General features: G+C 52.7%; 7 protein-coding genes across 7 annotated transcripts, besides 1 other annotated feature; 3 read left to right on the top strand and 4 right to left on the bottom strand.

Moving 5' to 3' along the window:
* Positions 1-1,369: 1,369 nt before the first annotated feature.
* NFIA_081250 (D-3-phosphoglycerate dehydrogenase) lies at positions 1,370-3,249 on the top strand (the record flags this gene model as incomplete). The annotated part of the gene is made up of 3 exons (XM_001260077.1): positions 1,370-1,622; positions 1,681-1,896; positions 1,970-3,249. 3 exons carry the CDS (start codon positions 1,370-1,372, stop codon positions 3,247-3,249), a joined length of 1,749 nt encoding a protein of 582 aa, XP_001260078.1.
* Positions 3,250-3,480: 231 nt separating this feature from the next.
* Positions 3,481-4,598, top strand: NFIA_081240 (glycoside hydrolase family 43 protein; the record flags this gene model as incomplete). The annotated part of the gene is made up of 2 exons (XM_001260076.1): positions 3,481-4,220; positions 4,271-4,598. The coding sequence occupies 2 exons, from the start codon at positions 3,481-3,483 to the stop codon at positions 4,596-4,598; spliced, it is 1,068 nt and encodes a 355-aa protein (XP_001260077.1).
* Positions 4,599-4,665: 67 nt separating this feature from the next.
* Positions 4,666-6,245, bottom strand: NFIA_081230 (uncharacterized protein; the record flags this gene model as incomplete). Its single annotated transcript, XM_001260075.1, has 2 exons — positions 4,666-6,152; positions 6,224-6,245. 2 exons carry the CDS (start codon positions 6,243-6,245, stop codon positions 4,666-4,668), a joined length of 1,509 nt encoding a protein of 502 aa, XP_001260076.1.
* Positions 5,188-5,221: a microsatellite.
* Positions 6,246-8,639: 2,394 nt separating the features above from the next.
* On the bottom strand, positions 8,640-9,626 carry NFIA_081220 (uncharacterized protein; the record flags this gene model as incomplete). Its single annotated transcript, XM_001260074.1, has 4 exons — positions 8,640-8,929; positions 8,981-9,140; positions 9,190-9,534; positions 9,591-9,626. The coding sequence occupies 4 exons, from the start codon at positions 9,624-9,626 to the stop codon at positions 8,640-8,642; spliced, it is 831 nt and encodes a 276-aa protein (XP_001260075.1).
* Positions 9,627-10,371: 745 nt separating this feature from the next.
* On the bottom strand, positions 10,372-14,514 carry NFIA_081210 (HECT domain protein; the record flags this gene model as incomplete). Its single annotated transcript, XM_001260073.1, has 3 exons — positions 10,372-10,494; positions 10,547-14,243; positions 14,321-14,514. 3 exons carry the CDS (start codon positions 14,512-14,514, stop codon positions 10,372-10,374), a joined length of 4,014 nt encoding a protein of 1,337 aa, XP_001260074.1.
* Positions 14,515-15,216: 702 nt separating this feature from the next.
* Positions 15,217-16,651, top strand: NFIA_081200 (putative C2H2 finger domain protein; the record flags this gene model as incomplete). Its single annotated transcript, XM_001260072.1, has 3 exons — positions 15,217-15,305; positions 15,359-16,580; positions 16,634-16,651. 3 exons carry the CDS (start codon positions 15,217-15,219, stop codon positions 16,649-16,651), a joined length of 1,329 nt encoding a protein of 442 aa, XP_001260073.1.
* Positions 16,652-17,120: 469 nt separating this feature from the next.
* On the bottom strand, positions 17,121-19,480 carry NFIA_081190 (putative DUF21 and CBS domain protein (Mam3); the record flags this gene model as incomplete). The annotated part of the gene is made up of 4 exons (XM_001260071.1): positions 17,121-18,129; positions 18,181-18,850; positions 18,916-19,129; positions 19,211-19,480. The coding sequence occupies 4 exons, from the start codon at positions 19,478-19,480 to the stop codon at positions 17,121-17,123; spliced, it is 2,163 nt and encodes a 720-aa protein (XP_001260072.1).
* Positions 19,481-21,230: the final 1,750 nt, after the last annotated feature.

Below are 21,230 nucleotides of genomic sequence, written 5' to 3'. Positions count from 1 at the left end.
CCAACCGGCCGAATTCAGGAAGTACGAGCACACGCCGAATGACGACGTCCAGACTGGCAATCGCCAGTCTGAGGGCAGACCGTTAACCTTTTTTTGGGTCTGCATCTCGACCGGCTGTTGAGCTATGATGATCCTGCAAGGGCCACGAGATGCCATGCTATGGCCCATGGCCCCCACGATTCTTGACGTCGTCTTGAGCAAATTCATCAAGAGAACTCCGTGGAATATCTTGAAGCTGAGCAGCTAGCTGACTCGTTGCTGTCATAGTCTTTGCGGACGCTGGTATAATTATCCATCACGGACGAATAGCTGCCCAGCAAGCATGGGGGCCGTGACAGAGCATCAAGATGAGGTCAAGTCAAACTCTCAAACGGTAGCTTGATGAATCCGAAGTCAACAGGTCGGCTAGTGATTAAAATAGCATCATCCTCGTAGTGGACGCTTCATGATTGGCGCGTTTCTCGGCGCGGCTCTCGTTAGACGGGATATACGAGCCTGCATCGACGCTCTGCTGATCTGTGCTCTGCCTTTTTTGGATATCCACTCGTGAAACAATCGCCAAAGAGCTAGAGGAGTCAGTTACAGAATTGAATGATACGATGTGACCCACTTGACTCGTGTTCGCCAGTATCCCGAAAGCCTATGGCTGGATGATGATATTGATGGGTTGAGTGATTACCCTCTAATATTAAGTCTGCTCTTGGCCATATTGACTAGAATAGCAACACTGATGATATCGCCCGTACCCCACGTATCTTTATTCTTCATTCTCTCGTGAGCTGCAACAGGAAATGATCTGATCGGTCATTCTCTTAATCAAACAAAGAGATACCAAGTTGGGAAACCAGAGCTGACACGGGTCCATTTGATATGCAAGTACCAAAGTACATCAAGCACATCGATCTCATTTTCATCTCCTCAAGTCTCCAAGAGACATGATATTCAGCGGCAAACTCGACAATAACAAACATCAGATGACACAAGATAAAAGCAAAGAAGATAATCTGCCTCATTGTCAAAGATGATAGTCATAACATCCACGAATCACACAGACACCATCCCGCAACCCCGCAGTCTCACAATGTACTCACTTCATGCAGATTAACCAGTCTCTCGATGATTGGTACGGGGAAGAGGTACACACATGAGCTGCAATAAGATATGATCCTATTGTTCGAGATATGCCTTTCCTTATTGGGTTACAGCATATTGGTGGCGTTTTGGCCCAATGGCCGTCAACCATCAGTCTGGCTAATGCATTCCTCGACAGAGTCAATTCATCAGTCTCATTGACGTGGTTATATAAAAAGCTCCAAGTTCTATCTACTGGTTTCTTCATTACAATCCTTCCACTCAATCAGCCGCCATCATGCCTTCGGCGAAACAGCCCCCTCCCAAAGTCCTCGTGCCGGAAAAACTGTCGCCAGATGGATTGGCTCTCCTGCGTGCGTCGCTCGAGGTAGACGAGCGAAGGGGTCTTGATGCAGATGAACTTCTCCAAATCATCCCCGAATATGAAGCTCTGGTCGTCCGCTCCGAAACCAAAGTCACGGGCAATCTCCTTCGAGCCGCCAAACAACTCAAGGTAGTTGCCAGAGCGGGAGTAGGAGTGGACAATGTGGGTGAGTTAGCCCTAGCCCCCAGGCTTGATTCATGGCACACTGACAAGTCATGGCACAGATGTCGAGGAAGCCACCAAGCTAGGCATCGTCGTCGTCAACTCGCCGTCGGGCAACATTGGGGCTGCCGCGGAGCATACCATTGCCCTGCTGATCGCCATGGCGCGCAACATCCCCGAGGCCTGCAGCAGTCTGAAGAGCGGCAAATGGGAACGGAGCAAGTTTGTCGGCGTCGAGGTGAAGGGCAAGACCTTGTCGATCATCGGGTTGGGAAAAGGTGAGTTTCTGCATTCTGGGAACGAGGCATTATTACACTACTATGGGGTCGAGTGTATGGCTGACGACAACAGTCGGCTTGACGGTTGCACGGCTGGCCAAAGGGCTAGGAATGAACGTCAATGCGCTCGATCCGTATGCGTCCCCTGCTGTCGCAGTGTCGGCGTCTGTCACGCTGGTCTCGTCGCTGTCGGAGCTGCTGCCCACGGCGGACTTTCTCACCATCCACACGCCGTTGATCGCGTCAACCAAGGGGATGATCTCGACGGCCGAGCTCGCGCAGATGAAGCCCGGCTCCCGTATCCTCAACGTCGCTCGCGGCGGCACCATCGATGAAGCCGCCCTGCTGCAGTCCCTGGAGTCGGGCCACCTGGCCGCAGCGGCCATCGACGTCTTCACTACCGAACCTCCCCAGCCCGAATCGACTGCCGCTCGACTGATCGCCCATCCCCGCGCGGTCGTCACTCCGCACCTCGGCGCCTCCACGGTCGAAGCCCAGGAAAACGTCTCCATCGACGTCTGCGAGCAGGTCCTCCAGATCCTAAACGGCTCCCTCCCACGCAGCGCCGTCAACGCGCCCCTCATCCTCCCCGACGAATACCGCAAGCTGCAGCCGTTTGTCCGGCTCGTCGAAAAGATGGGCAGCCTGTACACGCAGCACTACGCCTCGACCGTGGGCGGGTCCATGACGCGCAACACCTTTGATCTCATCTACCACGGCGAGGTGGCGGGCATCAGCAACACGCGGCCGCTGTTCGCCGCGCTGATCAAGGGCCTCCTGGCCCCGATCAGCAGCTCCGAGGGCATCAACATCAACATCGTCAACGCGGAGCTGGTCGCGCGCGAACGCGGCATCTTCGTCAACGAGCAGCACTCGCGCGATCCGGCGGATCATTCGTATTCGTCCCTTGTGACGCTGGTTGCGCGGCCACCTTCGCGCGCCTCCTCCCGTGCGCCTGCGCCGGACGCTACCTCGCAGGCTGGACCAAACCCGCAAGACCAACGCATCATCTCCGGGACGTGCAGCGGCGACCAGCCGTTGATTAATCGGCTGGGCCGGTTCGAGACCTCGTTCGTCCCGGAGGGAACGCTGCTCATCTGCGAGAACTACGATTCTCCGGGGAAGATTGGGGCGGTGGGGAGTCTCTTGGGGCAGGAGGGGGTCAATATCAACTTCATGACGGTGGCTCCTGTCTCGAGGAAGTTTGCATTTGCGTCTGGGGAGACGGACGATGGAGGTTCTAAGCACGAGGCGTTGATGATCCTGGGAATCGACAAGGTGGTGGACCAGCGAGTGGCCGATGGGCTGGTCAAGGGGGGAGGTGTCTTGAGTGCTAGTGTCATTTCTCTTTGACGGAGCATCTGAATGGCAAGATTGTCCTGTGATCAGTACAGTTAATCTATATTGTGGCAGATGACCTGTCAGTGTCGATCTGTCCCCGCATTATGCATAGCATTCACAGTCTAGTCCATACATACCAGTTAGCCAGAGGTAAATAGATAAACAATGCATTCCCTCAACCCATAATCATTAATCGCATCAAAATAATCACATCATCATAACTATAATAATCATATCATCACAATGAAAACACCACTCATCCTCACCCTGTTATCAACAACCCTCACCTCCGCAACAGCGTCAACCCTCCAATCCCCCCTCGATCCCCCCAACAACAATGCCATAAACATGAACCCAAAAACAGGAAACCCCATAATCCCAGGCTGGTACGCCGACCCGGAAGCCCGCGTCTTCGACACAACCTACTGGATCTACCCAACCTACTCCGCCGCCTACGAATCCCAAACCTTCTTCGACGCCTTTTCCTCCCGGGACCTCCTCACCTGGACCAAACACCCCCGCATCTTGGAGTTCGGGGGCATCCCCTGGTCCACGAATCGGGCTGCGTGGGCGCCGAGTGTGATTCGTCGGCCTGCTTCGCCTACAACCAACCACAGTGACGATGTCGCAGGGCATGGGTACGATTACTTTATGTACTTCTCCGCCGGGGACGGGGCAGGAATTGGAGTCGCGAAATCGACGACGGGACGGCCTGAGGGCCCGTATGCCGACGCCCTTGGAGAACCGCTTATCCCGACCACCGTGTTTGGGGCGGAGCCGATCGACGCGCAGGTGTTTATTGATGATGATGAACGCGTGTGGCTGTATTTCGGGGGGTGGAGCCATGCCGTCGTGGTGGAGTTGGGGAGTGACATGGTGAGTTTGAAGGGGGAGTATCTCGAGATAACACCCAAAGGGTATGTCGAGGGGCCGTGGATGATGAAGAGGAAGGGGGTGTATTATTTTATGTTTAGTGTGGGGGGGTGAGTTCTTCCATACCCTCCTTGGCCGAGACAAGTGCTAATGGTGGCAGATGGGGAGATGACTCCTACGGAGTGAGTTATGTTACTGGGGAGTCGCCTACGGGTCCGTTTACCACGGAGCCGGTCAAGATTCTCGCTGGGAATGCGACGGTTGGCACCGGGACGGGCCATAATAGTGTGATCACACCAGATGGAAAGGACTACTATATCGTCTATCATCGGCGGCCGGTGAATGACACCGAGCGCGATCACCGCGTGGTCTGCATCGATCGGATGGAGTTTGATGCAGAGGGGAATATCCTGCCGGTGGTGATTACGACCGAGGGCGTAGATGCAAAGGCATTGGATCAGCCGACCCTGTCTAGCGTAAATGCTTGAGCTTCATGAGTATCAATAGTGCTATCGTATGCCTAACGCCAAACTCCAGTAATGCATGGGTATCATATCAAAACATCGAGCTGCGCTTTTTATGTAACTTTGAATCGTCCGATGACCGTCGGAACCCAAAGAAACTACTCTTTTTCGGCTGCAGTTGCCCCTGTCCCTGGCCCTGGCCCTGGGGCCGCGGCGGCTGCAGGAAATGCGCCGTCGAGTGCGGTCGAGGCGGAGGCGCAGAGCCAGGCGCATGCGGCCGCGGAGTCGCAACTGGGCCCGGCGTCAGATTCAACATGGACGGTGCCTGCTGATGGTAGTAGTATCGCGGATCCGGCCGCGGAGGGGGGTGCGGTTGCTGCTGCCGAGGAGGTGGTGGAGGACGCGGCGACTGCGCAGGAGGACGCGCAAGGTTCACGCTGCTGGCGCGCACCTGCTGCTCCTCGCGCCCGTAGATCTTCTGCAGTCGGCGGGTCTCCTTATCAATCTCGGCCTGGCGCTTGCGGCGAGCCTTCTCCTCTTCTTCCAACCTTTTCTTGGTCCGTTTTTCCTCCTCCTTGCGCGACAGTTCTTGCTTCTTGTTCTGTTGCTGCGTTGGAGCTGGGGCTTGGGCTGGGGCTGGCGTTGGGCTTGGTCGCGTGACTTGAGCCTCTGCTGGACGCGAGGGCGCAGGCTGTTTGCCGTTGGCTTTTGTATTCGGGGCGACCGGCGCAGGCTTCTGATTCTGCAAGCCAGTACCATTCTGTACCGTTGGGCTGGCACTGACATTGACAGTACTGCCTGTCGGACCAGCCACAGGCTTCCTTCCCACCTCATCCCTTACAATTCGAAACGCGTCCTTCATCGGGGTAAAGTAGACATCACGAATGGCCACCGCTCCCAGCAAGAGCACAATCTCCAGCCCCTTGAAATCCTCCATCTCAACCCGGTACAGGTTCGGCTCATACAGCGTCAACTCCCGTAGAGCCTTGAAGATCGACACCGTGATATCCGGCTCCTTGCTCTTCGTCCTCCCCTCAGGCAGCGTCGCCGTCTTCCCAGAGAGCAGACACGTCAGGTCCTTGGACAACTTGCTATCCTTGCGCCAGCTGAACCGGAGTTTCGGGGTCGTGTCCGCCAGGGCCGGGTCAGTCTGCGTGCGGTCGAGCGTCGAGGCCGACGGCTGCCGGAAGGTGTGCTGCGGCATCTCAAATTCCCACGTTGCGGGCGTATTCCACGTCTTGTGCTTGTAGCGGATCGTCACCTGCTGGTCCGGGTTGTACAGCTGGACAATGAACTGCGAGGGGAGAATGGGTTCTGGGGGAGGTGTGACCCCGCCGTTCAGGCGGATCGCCTCGGCGGATAGACTGGGTTGTGTCCATTCCGGGATGATCAAGATCTCACCGTAGACGACATCGGGCACGAAAGGATCACAGAGCGCGACGGCATAGCGGTTCTTGGAGGAGGGAGAGGCGGGATCAGGGTAGCGCAGGGTGTAGGCGGGCTCGGGGTCGTCGCCGTACTGGCAGATATAAATAGTCCACAGGTGTTTTTGTTGGTTATTTGGCCTGAGATAGAAGGCTGTCGTTGTCGTCAGCAGTCAGCCAGCAGTCAGTCTTCAAGCTATCTTGGTGAATGAGTCAATGACGTACTTGGGAGGTTCTCGTCAAGCATTGTGCATGGATATCGCTACGGCGTGAACATTCAATAGAACCGCCGGTCTGCAGTGGTTGAGACAATTCGGCCATTGATTAATGGCCACGCGTAGAAATATACCACTGATGGAAAGAGGAAGGGGAAGTCGTTTCAGAGGTGCCTGGTGATAAGCCTGAGGCTTGCTTCTCTGGGGTATTGCCCGCTATTGCGCCACTGGATCCGCACCTAAAAATAGCGCATGTCCTTGTTTCCTTGTCGTCGTAGAGCTTCTACATAGTTAGTCAGTACCTCTTACTGAACGTTTCAAGTTGTCAAATAGGCAACTATATATTTACAACTCTAAATCTTGTCTGTACCTCTCTGAGAGGTAGATCTGCTACTATTGAGAAGCATTGACTGAACGATGATAGGCTGGCTGTCTGTACTGCCGTCTCACCATCGTCCACTCATATATCATCTGTCAGTGAAATAGGCAGAACTCAACTCAATTCAATGGATGACGATTCAGCTATTTGCACAAATTAACTGGCTATATACTGATCTGACAGGTCTCTGACCATGAAGATGAACACGGACCTAGGACTATTCAACTCTAGCCGTCAGAAGCATTCTGACCATTCAACAAGACAGCACCAACAAAATGAATCAAAATGCCTGCTCGCAAACATGATTGTGACAAGATGGATCTACATACAAGAACAAGGTCAATCTCGTTGCCTTGTGCACTGCCTCGAAGGATGGGTGAAGTCTGCCTCGGATCAGTCCACCGCTACAGAACAGGATCATTCAATTGGGCTATCCTGTCCTGCTCTGTCTTTTAGCTCAGATTGGGGAATCTGGTGAAGGCTGGTGCACCTACCCTTGTTTATGGTTTACTGGAGTTCCAGTGAGCCTGGCCGGGTTCTGAAGGACAGATATGAACGTGAATGTATTGACCGAGGATCTCGCTATCGAGTGAATGGCTCAGGATGAAGTACATGACGTTCACACGCTGGTTCTCAACTAAATTCCTGTCTTCCTGGCCGGGTGGATCTCGAATCACCCCCTCAGAGTAATGAATTTCATCATCGGGTTGTGAAACAGCGAGATCGTTGAACGCTTGGCCTGGGATGAATTAGTGCCTGTTCAGTCTTCGGTCTCGGTCTTTGAAGGACGTACCGTTTGCAAACAAGGTCAATCCGTGAGAACGGTGGCCAGCTTGGTTATGACAGGTATCTAGAAACTGGTCAGGTCTCGTCCACCCTGGGGAGTGAAATCCTAACCTTTGCGGTAGAAGAATAGGCTCTCTGCTCTCCTGTTCCAGCTCCACATCGCGCTTCCCAATATTCGGCGTCTTTCGAACGCAGCCTCCCGCGCCGCTATCATGGCGTTTGCCTGTATCCAATATCCCTAGCGTACATCAGTAACATCTCGCTCATATACATGGGTAGGGATGAACTTATTCTGCGAGCGTCTGCATCTTGCGTCTGTTGAACAGGCTCAATGGCCCTCATGAAACAAGCAAACCCTATACTCCGTAAGCCATACACCAGCGGATCCGGACGTACCTGACGTTGAATCTCGCGTCGAGTCGATAGGCTTCAATGATTGTCAAACCGCCAGTTGCCATGCCTGATTGAGGTTAGCTGTCGTTTTTTCAAGAGGGAGGGTTCGAGACTTAGAAGATCATGTATCTCGGCGTTGTTATCTCGCCGATTGAACTTATACATCTCATCTTCGAAAGCTGATAGCGATCTGTTTCCGTCAGCTATTGAGGGTTGGGGCCACTTACTAGACTTAGGCTGGTATCCAGGAGATTAATCACAGATATGAGGATCCTGAGAACCAGACATTAGTATTTGCTTGCCTTTCCGGGCGGACTCACCTATTCGATACTGCTCTGGTAGAGTAAAGCTGACCGAGTCCGTCTCTGAGATGATCCGAGAAGGCCACTGTCATTTGCAATCAATACTCTTATAGACGACGGCGCACAATGAAGTACTTGACTTAACGCAGCCTTTGTCACTGTCTTATTGTTGGGTCTCGTTTGTTCTATTCTGGTCGACTCGGCGAGCTTTGTACTTTTGTCTCTGAGCACATAATGGGTATTGTTCGAGTGTTGCAAGTATGTCTCCAATCCACGGAAATCTTCCTTGAAGAAGCGCATCGAGTCCAATCATCGATGCGATCTCGAACCTTGTTCCCTGTCGGGGGATTGGACGTGAAACTTGCCTTTGTTGCGTTCGTTATTGAGATCCCTGGCTTTGTTCGATCAACCGCAACCCTTGAGATCGACTCTTTATTTCCCTCGTCTACAATCAAATGAAACACCTGAACCAATGGATTGCTTTCTATCTTGCATCTATTTTCGTCTAGATCTATCTTCAGTCCAACCATGCAGCAGCCAACTCTGCCAAGTACAAGTCCAACGTCTCAGACTCTGACACCCTCGACCTCCTTACCCTCCGGAACCGTGGCTTGCTCTCGCTCGGCTGTGCTCAGTTGCAAGCCCTGGTCATCCCATCCTTGTGTGCCAAGCTTGTACAATGTCTTTTGTCTCTCACGGTCGAGCATCGGGCCGTCCTTACCACGGCGATGGCGCGATTCCACTGTCTCAACCATTGTCGCATTGTCGCCGTCTAAAGGATAGCCTTCCAGGTCATCTTTGTGTGTCTCGTCGGAGAAGACGAAGCTGCGGTATTCGGTGTTGTTCCAGCCGGTTCCTTACAAGTGTTAGTCACATCAATTGTAAAAATGAGAAAAACGAGACATACCCTGGTAATGACTGCTATCCTCCCAGTCCTCCGTGAAATAATGCAGGAAACCACCGTGCGTGACGACAACGATCTCCTTCTCCGGCCTCTCCTTCAGCCAGCGCCGGGCCGCACGCGCCCGGTTCTTGATCGCCTCGTTGGTCGGCGCATAGCGACCCGTCTGAATGCTGTCAGCCTCCCTTCTCCCTCCCGAAACGAAGGAAACAAACCTTGCTGTTCCATCCCTCCTGCACTAAACTCATATCCACGGGAATTCCCTGCTCCTCCATCTCCTTCCGCAGGATCTCCGGGTCACTCCCCGTGTCGCAGGGAACGTCGCTGGTCTCTTGCACATCCGGCAGCAGCACGATCTTCATATCCTTGTGCTTCTCGAACACGGGCTGGAAGCTCTGGTATGCAGTGTAGATGGTCCGTCGGAGAGGCGACGCGGTGATCAGCTCGATCCGATCATGGAAGGGGAAGTTGTCGCGAAGGATGCGACATTGTTCGTTTCCGAGATCGGTCAGGGAGGGATCGTGGATGACGTGGTTCGCTGTGCTTAGGTTGTGGACGCCCTGATGGTGTGGTTAGTTTGGAGTACGTAGGAAGATGTCTGCAAGGAGGGCCATACCTGAGCATGGCGAACACAATGGACAGTTGGCGGCATTCTGGGTGTCTAATGTGATATCTAGAGAGGTACAGGTTAGAATATAGAAGCGTGGGGTAGGAGGGCAGTCAAGATAAATCCTAGCATTCACACGTACCTATCGCGAGTATGGACAAAACAAAAGATTGTTCAAATGTATGACAGAAATTGAGGAAGATTATAAATCTGATGTTGAGGAACTTGGAGAATACTTAAATCAGTAAAGTTACTGTTGGTTGCGACTGATTGAGTCAATCCCGGAGGACAGCGCACCGTGGGGGTGTTGTTGAATATGACTGGACAACAGCAGGACTCAAGACTTACATCCAGGATCTCTATACAAAGGGTATAGATCGTCTATGTACTAGAAGAAAAATTTAACAGGATAGTGAAGAAATAGGCAAATCTACTCCAAAGATCAGAGCGAGAGCGATCATGGCAAATCTCGCCTTTCCATGGCAGCAACGTCATTTGTCGGGGAAACTTGTCCGAAGACTGGCAGGCAGGTTTGGCGAATCGCCTCACAAGACATGAGCAATGGAAAGAGAAAAATGAGACTGTAATGGGCAACGTATAGGCCCTCCATGAATATGATCATATTATATACAGTAACGTCCTCTATGGCTGGATCCCGAAACCACTTAAATACGTCCTATCCTCCATGCACCCTGGCCATGAGTGGCGCTGCAGCGATGTACGGTATATCACAAACCAACCTTGCGGAGGGTATTATCTAGCAAGCGAACATAAGAGTTTGCCTGGCAAATCAAGCCACTCCAAATCCCCGAGCATTCTCAAGAGCTTTGTTAAGCTTCTCTTCCAAGACACTCTTTGACGAGTACTCCGGCAAAAGTAGTCGACCAAAACAGGTCAAACTGGTCGGAAGGCGCTGGAAAATGTCAGTCTGATAATGCAGCAGAAAAGCGAGCAAGTACACTTACAGCATCACCCACACCGTTTCTCTGAATGACAAACATGATGCTCGCAATGCCGTTCACAGGAACACGATCACTGGCCGTGACAAACTCCAAGAGCTGCGCCTTCTTCTCTTCAGAAAAGCCCTTCACAATGCTCCAGAAATCTCGGATGACTCGGTGATGGGGACCGAAGCCGCCTTCGTATCGGGCGTGGCGTTCCAGTTCTTCCAGATCAATCTCCTGAATTCCTTCGACGACCGTCTTGAAAGCTTCTGGCGTAAAGATTGACAGGGCCGCTCGGTCTAGACATGTATAGAATCCCCGGGCAAACGCCTCAAACTGGGGTCTGATCGACTTATCAGTAAGCCAAAATATGTAATCCTTGACGAACTGAGCACGGTTCTCATTCGTAACAAGGGAGGCCTCCTCAACTGGAGGCGTCGGGACGCAATGATCAAGACGCTCTGATGTGCTCCGATGCGACGACCCGCATTCGAGGAAATCAGCATGGTCCGCAGCCATGGAGCAGGGAGGACTCAGATCTGCGGGATCAGCATGCTGAGACAGCTCTGACCAGTTCGTTGCAAGTTCCGACGACTTGCCGCGATCCCTTGCCCGCAAGGGCCATACAGCGTCTCTGTCAACCTTCTCCATGTCGACCGTTTCGACGGCGCCAAAGGCTTCGAAAGTGAATTCATATGTTCGCATGAAGACATCTCCCACGTCGCCGTCCTGCCACGACAATAATAACTCGAGCCCTTTCGCAAGCTCCGGCCAGCCATCTCGGATATGCTCCAAGTGTTTTACTTTGAGTCCGAGTAGCTTGCGGTAGAAGGCGACCGGAAAGTTAACCGGCAATGTCAAACCGTTGTAGATTGCGAGCGACATGAGCAAGCCTAAGAGCTCGAATTTGTAGAGAGGTTCCAACGAACAAGGCTGAAACCACGAGATGCGGGTTCGCGCGTCCATTGTGAACATACCGTACGATGGATCCAGAGCTTGTGCCATGAGGACTCGGAAAAACTCTTGCTGTACTCCGCCGTGATCGAGGCCTTCCTCACCTTCGTCCATTCCCATCTGCACTTTCAGTGGACGCATCAGCTCTCTTCTCTCCCGCCGCCAGAGTTGGTTAAGAGCATCGGTGAGAACGTTATCACGGCGGACCATGAGAACCAGATACGTAGACATCGATGTCTTCATTTGTGACAACAGCATAACATCATCCTGTATGGGGATCGGTCCAAATGCGGTCTGGTTCACGTGCCTCGAGGTCGTCATGGCAGCTTCGTAGTACTTGGACATGGCAGCGTAGTTCAGGGCGCGGAAATAAATGACGAGTGCTGAAGGAGGGAAAAGGAACGAGTAGGAAAGCAGATGCAACGTTTTGTTGTTGGTCAACCTTCCGATCCATTCCACAGGCATATCCAGGGGCTCCAACCGCTCGCAGAGGAACGGGGTGTGGAAATCTTCCGGAACCAGCCCCAGGCGGTTGCGCTGCTTGTACATCCGCGACAGAATCTCCACGACGCCTCCAGCGGAGCTGCTCCGTGAGATCTCAGGATTACCGTCCCATTCCCTCAGGAAAAGAGTCCGAAGCCATTCAGCGATAATCGCGGCCGCAGATGGTGGGAGTTCGGCTTCATCTGACTCGTCTGTTCCAGCTTTTACAAGGCTGTAATGGTCGCCCAGGTTGTTCATCAGAAGATCCAGAGCACTGTCTTGTCGCTTTTTGGAGAAATCCTGGAGGCAAGGATGACGCGCTTTCGATATCTCGTAGAATGCCAAGCGCGCGGTAAGAGCACGCACCAGCCGGTTGACCAACCGCAAAGCCAGCTCGTGCTCAAGCTTGTCAGTGAGCTCGACAATGGACTGTGCCTTTGCTGGAGAGAGTTTTTCCATGTCTGCACTTGAAGCTACGGTGCCAAGGGCGCGCATTTGAAGGAGCGAACGCCATGTGTGCGAATCAACTTGCGGAAGACTGCTGGTGAGGGCAAAGAAGGCAACGGTTGCAATATCTGCCGCGTTAGCATCGGCCAAATGTTCGTGGCCTTCGAAATCAGATGTTCGCCGACCGATGATTGGCATAGATGACGGCCCGGTTGAAGTTGAGTTGGTTGACGAACGGCGTGATAGACGACCAGGCATGGAGAGCTCTTTTGATGGCATAAACAGCGTCTCCACGGCGCGCCACAGGCTATGGAGAGCAATATCCCAGGGACAGAAAGTGAAAAGCTTGCTCAGTGATGGTTGTAGCTGCTGCAGATCAAGCTTCGAATTTGAGTAATCCTGCTCCGGGCCAGCCGTCTCTTCTCGGAATGAGCGAAGAATTTGCTTGGTAGAACCCAGTGCGTAGAATACACTCTGGGCAAGGAATATATACATTCGACGCTGGCGCGACGTTGCAAATTGCCATTCCGGGTTCTCAAAGTTCCCTGTAGATTCCATGTAACGCAGCTCATCCCTCCATCTCTGAGCTTCTTCGTCAGATTGGACCATCATTCGCGCGAGCCCGTCGATGATTGCGCTATTTAAGTGACTTAGCGTTTGAACAGTCAGCGGTCGTTCCACGTTTTCATAAGGGCTTTTGTAATTTGACTGGTCATCGTTCGAAGACTGTGTCTCTGATGCCAAGTGGTCGTCTCTAGCTGCCAGCGGCTTTTCGACATCCTGATTCTGGGTGTCATTTAAGAATTTCGCACTATCCCACGACACACGCCTCTCCTTCTTCTTCCGCTGTGTCTGTGTGAAAGACCCATCAAGATGTTCATTTCTGCCGCGATGCTTTTGCGGGCGATGCTTCAATGCCGGCGGCGACGGTATGTTGACCGATCCGTCAGTCTCAAGATGCGAATTGTAAGAGAGCTTTCGGCTTGGCCTCAAGTCTAACCGCGACTTTCCCTCTTTGACTGTGCGCGGACTTTGTTGATGCTGGTCTGTTTCAATCAAGGATATTCGTCTCACTTGGTGCTCGGGTTTCGATTCAACTCGGGGGACTCGTCTATTCGCATCCCGCGACGAAGGAGTATGGGGAGCAACCCCCGGTGACTTATTTTGCAAGTTTGCACGCCGCCTTGCGCACGTAGATCCCATAGTAGTATTTGTATGTTCGCAACCCTCGCGTTTGGGCGACCGAACGTGTTGCTTACCCAAACGATCTGCATCTGAATCCAGCACGTCTGGTGACCGCCGTAGAGGGAGCCATTCGACCATCCGGAGCGAGAGAGTATCAAACAGGTTCTGCGTAAAGGATTTCGGGTCTTTCATACGTTGCGTCGCGGATTCGTCGTTAACTGGCGCGGACTCATTTTGTTGTCGCGATTCCGTATACGATTCCGACCCTATTCCGGTGTTGTCAGAGGGCTTCGCAGATGCTGCATCTTGATTGAGCAGGGCTCTATTTGCCGGTAGATCGCCAGGTGTCCTCCGACTCGATACCGATGACGGACTTCGTGCTTCGGTACGGTCGGTCAATGCTCCGCGGCTTGACCGTCTCGATGAACGCAGATGATCGTGAGACGACAGCTCCGACGGAACGCGCTGGGTGTTACGGCAGAGACCACTCTCCGGATTGTCCAAGCTAGCTAAGTAGCAAGCCAGGGTCCGGGCACTTAGCTCAGTGTAACGGCGATACGGCCCTTCAGATACCCTTCGCCTATAACTCGCGCAGGTCGGAGTGCGGCAGGCGGGATCTTGACATCCATGGAGAAGCTGATTTTTGTACCTGTGAATCAAAAACTCAGTTAGCCGTGACCCACGCCTCACCTCGCCGGGTTTACGTGTTTCGTGTGACACACTCACTTTCGGACTAGAAGGTTGAACTGGCGTCGTCGCTCCTCTCTATACCACAATAGAACTTGCGCAGGATCGGACACATCGACGGTGTTCTGAACGATGATATCTGGCGCGTTTGAAGGAAGCTTTGACCGATGGAACTGAGACCGGTCGACACCAGCATCGTACGAGCTCACTGAAGCTCCGCGGAGCCTAGTCATCTTTGCGAACAGAGGAGCATACCTGAGCGATGGCAGTCAGGATAAACCCGTTCCTATCGTACGTATACGAAGCGGAAGAATATGGTTGAAAGCAAGATGGTTGCGGTTGGAATCGTGAACAGCGTATGTGACGGCCAGCTGTTCCTCCCCAAGCTGATATCATCGCCGGAGAGGCATCCTAGCCTCAGGCGCCGAACCCCATGAGTGGAGATGACTAAAGCGTTTGGAACATCAATGATCCAGAAATATTAAGCCTAAACCAGATAGGGTAAGCATTGTATTCAATTAACTTAGTCGGGATTAGACTAGAGCATCACGTGCTTTGAACGTCATCGCCACTGACCGAAATTACGGAGTACAGCCTTAAAGCGGCAAGGCGAGGATTTTGTGCGGTTCGGATGGAACTTTATCGGAGATGATTATTGATTATCAATAATTTCTTCGACCAGCACCCATCAAGTGAGATCAGGAACGCTTACTGATCGCCTGGCACCCATCTGGTTGCCTCTCATTTCCTGTCGCTTGCCTTCTCTATATATTCTTCAGGGCCTGACTCACTCTTCACTTCATTGTGCTCGAGTTTTCGCATCGACTTGTACCCCGCTCGAATTCCTTCCCACAACGAGTAGTGGCAATCAACCACCGCACACTTTTTTGTTTGATACCCTTAATCTTTCGTTGATCACTTCAGCAGCTTCCAAGATGTCTTCTCTTCCTTATACATGCAACACCTGCTTGGTTGCGTTTCGGAGCAGCGATGCTCAAAGGGATCACATGCGCACGGATTGGCAGTAGGTTTTCCCCAGGGCCTGTGGCACATCCGTCAAGTTACTAACGTCAATAGTTTATATAACATGAAGCGCCGTGTTGCCTCCCTGCCTCCGGTATCCCAGGAAATCTTCAATGAAAAAGTCCTTGCCGCCAAAGCCACTTCGACCGCCGCTGCCGCCAAGGCGTCCTTCGAGAAGTCCTGCCTCGCTTGCCAGAAGACATTCTACAGTGAGAACTCGTATCAGAACCATGTGAAGAGCTCCAAGCACAAGGCCCGCGAGGCGCGGATGAGCAGAGATCTTGCAGACGACTCGTCATCCGTGATGAGCTCCACCTTCTCTCTGGGCGAACCGATCAACAAGTCTCAGGAAGGCGACTCGGAAGTCGCCAAGGTTGCCGACAATCTCAAGACTTCGACGATCGAGGAAGAGGATGAGGATGAGGAGGTCGAGGACGAGTCTGAATACTCGCCTTCCCGCTGTCTGTTCTGTAGCCACAAGGCTTCGGACCTTCAGGAGAACACAGAGCACATGCGCAAGAGCCACGGCATGTTCATCCCCGAGAAAGACTACCTCGTCAACCTCGAGGGTCTGATCCACTACCTCTACCGGAAAATCAACGAGAACAACGAATGCCTCTACTGCCATGCCATCCGGAACAGCCCCGCCGGCATTCGCACTCACATGAGGGACAAGGGCCATTGCATGATCGCTTTCGAGACCGAGGAGGAACAGATCGAGATTGGCCAGTATTACGACTTCCGCAGCACATACTCCGATGACGAGGCCGGGTCAGTAACCAGCGAGACACCAGAGGACGGCGGAGTCAAGGTAACCGGCTCCGACGGCGACGACGACGGATGGGAGACGGAAACCTCCGCCTCCTCCCTGGACGAGGACGAAGACGACGACGACTTCGATTCCCACAGAAAGGCACCCGTCGTGTACCAGACAGAATACGAACTGCATCTCCCCTCCGGGAAGAGCGTCGGCCACCGCTCTCTCGCCAAATACTACCGCCAGAACCTACACAACTACCCATCGATGGAGGAGCGGATCGCCCGCCAACTTGCGATCGAAAACGGCGAAGTCGAGGAAGAGCGGCCCCGCGGCCGCAACCCCACCCGCGCCCTTGTCACCCGTGCCAACGGCGGCCTAGGAATGATCGGCGCCACGGAGGATCAGAAGCGGGTCGCTGTCATGTCGGAACGCAAGGACCGGACGCGCGCCATTCGGCAAGAACTCAGGTACAGAGACCGGGTCAACCGGGCTGCGAACAACCAGAAACACTTCCGGGTATGTACATCCTTCTCTGACCTGCTCAACAAAAAACTAACCTTGACTCCTAGGACCCTCTCCTGCAATGATCACCAGGGCTGGTTTTCTTTTCCATCATGGTTCAATGGCCGTTTGGTTGTCAAGTCGATTACTGGAGTTATTCAGGTGCATGCATATTCATGGATGAGATGAGATGACCAAAATATCAAAAGTCGAATGCATATGACGAATTTCTGGATTTCGTAGTGCCATACAGGCGGTCTACCGTCTCTACAATAATTTGTTTATGATGGGGGAAGTAGACAAGTCGATTAGACTGGTGGGTTACAGGCTATTTATGCATGGGATAGGCTTCCCAAATGAAGGATTCAAACGAACGCCGTTATCGTTCGCTCTTTCCGTAGTCACATACAGTATGCTCATACACAGGCGCTTACATCAAGGCCTCGCTTGCACGATGGTCGCTCTGGCCGGCAGAGTGATGGAGAGGCAGAGAGGCAGAGAGGTCGAGAAGTGGAGAAGGGGGAAAAGACGCCTTCCAACCGCGGAAAAAGCTCATTAAGACAACAGGGGTGCTTCTTCGTCAGGCCGGCCGTCTGAGTTCTTCGTGCGGGACTTGTGCTTGCGGCGGCGTTTCTTCTTTTTGTGCCCGTTCGGTTGTGTAGCAGGGGTGGATTGCTCTTCATCAAGGTCGATGAGCTGGCCGTCCTGACGAACGGGGAACTTGGCTTGCTTATTGGACGATCTTTCGTCATCGGAAGAAGTGTTGCTGCTGGTGGTGTGGAGGATGACTTTGCGGATTCCGTTGACGTCGACGACTTGTTCGGTAATGCTACCGCTGCGGGCGGGTCCCTTGTGCAGGTAACTACTGCCTAGTCGGGCTCGTTCCTCGGGTCGGTTGGACGATGTGGTGCTGGTGGCGACGCTCGTCGACGGCGGTTTATCATCCTGCTCTTCGTGGACGGCTTCTGGAATGTCTAGTTCGACGGCACCGTTATTCATGGTGCCGTAGCCCAGCTTGACTGCGTGAACACCGTCTCGGGCGTCAATGCCAGATTGAAGGAGTCCAGCTCCTATGCCTCCGGCCAAGCCGGTAGATGTATTGTTCACGACCTGTGAGCCCGAGGTGCTGTGCCCGGAATCCATATCAGTGTGTCCCGATCGGCTGGGAGAGCCGCTTGCTCGCTTGATCTTCACGTTCTGGTAGCGAGTTTGACGAGGGCGGCTGGCCAGGTTGGACGGTCCGAGGTGCTTCAGGTGTTCGCGTATCTCGTCAGTGGTCCCTCGGTGAGTGAGAAAACCATCAGTCGAGTCGGAATTCTTGTCCGAGGTCTGGAGGCGCATATGGAAGCGAGGAGGAGGAGCTTCCACGGAGCTGCGACGCCGATCAGCGGAGGGCATACGGGATTGGCCGTCGGTTTCCAGCAGAGGCCCCGCGGACTCGAGAGCGAGCATGGGCGGCTCCTCGACGATGCGACCTTTCGGAACGCGAGATTTGGGAGCCGGAGCCATGCGCCTAATTGCCTTGTGTACATCAATGAAGACATCGGACTCGTCGATGATCTCCCTGTTCATGGTCAGTGTCATTGGCGGAAAAGCGACAGCGCAAAACACATACTCGCCAATTAGCTCCTCAATCACGTCCTCCAACGTGACAACTCCTAATGCACCACGATCCTCACCAGGGTATTCAGAGACAAGAACCATATGAGACTTGCCCTCCTGGAAGAAGTTGACAATGTCCAAACAGCTGGTTTCGGGGCGAGTTTCGGGAAGCGTCGCCAAAGCGAAATCTCGCACACGCTTGCAATCTTCGGGATCGTAGGTGATCAACATCTTGACCAAGAGCATACCCACAAAATTCATCGGGTTATCGGGGGCATGGATGGGAATGCGGGAGTATCCCTGGGACAGAATGAGATCCATAGTCGATTCATCCAAGACGGTATCTGCGGACATGGTGAAGACATCTTCCATGGGCGTCATGATGCTTCCGACGGACTTTTCCTTCAGGTCAAGCACCGCGCTGATGATGGTGACTTCATCCGAGTTGAGCTGTTCTCCCGCCTCACCCAGAGTCTTGTGCAATGTTACCAACGTCTTCAGACCAGCCTTCTTGTAGATCGTTCCATGATCTTCACCCAGTAGTCTGTCCAGCAGCTTGGCCACGGGCCAAGCGACCGGAGACATGATGTACATGAGCACTAGGACGCAGGGAGCCATCCAGGCCCCGATCGGGAGACCGTATCGGACGCATATCGACTGAGGCACGATTTCACCAAATATCACTGGGACATCATCAACACAACGCCAATTGGAGGGGTATCAATCAAAAGGCGGGAGAAATGTTTACCGATGAGTACAGTACTGCCCAAAACAGCAGGCCAGCCTCCTCCGAGCGACCGATCGAGGATGATGGGGAGAGTCTCGTTGGTGATGACGTTACTGAGCAGTAAAGTGACTAGGACCCAATGTTTTCCTTTCTTGAGGAGTCGAAGCACACTAGCGGCATTTCTTCGTTCGGATTTATCGCCTGATGATTTTATGACTTGCAGATAGACCTCGTCCTATCGGATTAACGTGGCCAGGTTAGCTCAAGCGACCGACACTTCCCGGCCCCGATCGGGTGCGATAACGAGAAAACATACCTGGCCCATCAAAGCAATGGTCAACCCAGCAAAGGCACCACCGCTCAGCACGAGCGCAGCGGCCACACCCAGGTAGAGCCAGAATCCCGGATCATCGGCTGGTTTGGGGTCGAATTCATGGCCGCCCAAGACATGGTGGTGATTGCGAGAGACGACTGTTGGAGCGGCGGAGATGAGGGGTATTTGGGCGGAAGCCAGAAGAAACAGTTTCGCTAAACCGAGGACAACGGGCCTGAGGGCCAGGTAGCGGTTGGCCGAAGGTATAGCCATCAGCAGTTGGTGAGGGAGTGGAAAAAGAGGAAGTAAGTAGGAGCACGGGCTACTGCAGAGACATATTTATGGCGAAAAACGATGATTCTACGGAGTTAGTGCCTCTTCTCCTCTTTCTGGACTAGTTTGGGGACGAGACTCTGAGAGCCAAAACCTACTTAGTACCACCTTACATAGACTACGGTGGATGTCCCGATGACGTGCGGCCCTCTCTCGGCTGGTGGAGCTCCCAAGCATGTCCTCATTCCTCAAACTCTGGGGGATCTATTCTCCGTATCAGATCGACTGGAACAATGCTATCTACCTAGCTAGTCTTCTCTTTCAGTCGTATCTAAGAGGTAGAATCTCTTGTCGAATGGGCTTGATCCTGCAAACGAACAGCAGCAAGGAGTTTCCCACTTTCCATCCTTTTTCTTGAGGCCTTTCTTCGTTCTTTTTCTTCGCGACTAGATCTTATTGGGTTTAGTGCCTCAGGCTTGGATCTGTATTATTCCAGATACGGACTGGTTCCAAGACATTGACACCCAACCAAATGCTTAGCTGACCGCATGAGACTGTACTAACCAGTAAGGGTTAGCCTTGATCACAGCTTCCATTTCCGATTCTTCAAGGAACAACAGCAGTTTATCCATATCCACTAGATAAGTCTATTGTGAAATAAAGAAGAATAGCGAAGAAGGATAACTGGACCTACTCGCTAGAGCTTAACAGCTTCTATATCTTCTTCGAAGTCCAGTTCAATTGCTCATCCAGCATGGTATAATGAAGTTGATAGATTCGCTTCGGCTTCTTTCTCGGAAAACGCGAGAATGCAGTCTGTTGAAGAAGCAAAGGACTACCATTCATCCGTGATCGACAATTGAGTCCCTCTGGCAATCTTGGATCATATCAAAGATGGAGCACAGAACAACCAGGTATAAGTATATCCCTATTAGGGATGGATTGTACTCTCTTTTACCATCTGATCTGCTAATCTCTACGCTCATTTTCGAACAACCGGTAGAATAGTGGTCCTTAAGGTCCTTCAGCGATGCTAGTGCTCTTCCAATGCCTCAAGTCAATCTGGTTTTCCATAGTTACTCTACCGCGAAGATGCAGTAGTGGAAATAAACATGAGGGAAATGGACGGGAATAGAAGATGTAGTACTGAGCAGACAGACCCAAATAAAGTAGAGCAGATGAGCTTTCAAGGACGAAGGGCATCTGTCGTGGCAAACAGGAATGCTGACCATGGAGCTGTATATGAGTGGCCTCATGAATGGTCCTCTCAGCTTTCCATATCACTCCGATTGACAGACGGATTATCGAGTGGCTGGAGTCTACTGAGGTAGTTGCTGACATCTGAAGACATCAATCCTGTCACATGTATCACTGTCTCAAGAGTGCTAGAGTGTATCCTCATCCATGTTTCTGGAAAACGTACTGTGGGCTGCTTCTCTCAAAAATCGTTGCGATAACATCAGACTTCGAATGACTGCTTCCACCTTGACGGTCTGGTTCCCTCACGTAAAGAGAATCAGCTTCTCTGACCGGTAATTGCCGCAATCTAAGTGATCTCGAGATGGTGATATCGCCATGACCTACTGTAGTGGCATAGCATGAAGCTCTCACCACCGAGGCCAGATGCTTCCAGCACCTCAAGCCGATGCCAGTGCCTTCTCTGGACTCTGAATATTCACTTCCCATAGCCTGTATCTCGTCCAGACCGACGCAGGTTCCGGATCCTGCCCCCCAATAGATGTGTGATATT

The sequence above is a fragment of the Aspergillus fischeri genome, genomic scaffold (genome assembly GCF_000149645.3).
Source record: "Aspergillus fischeri NRRL 181 1099437636264 genomic scaffold, whole genome shotgun sequence".
Classification (NCBI taxonomy): Eukaryota; Fungi; Ascomycota; class Eurotiomycetes; order Eurotiales; family Aspergillaceae; genus Aspergillus; species Aspergillus fischeri.
Note: the sequence above shows the minus strand (reverse complement) of the source record. Positions and strands in the feature narration are given on the sequence as shown.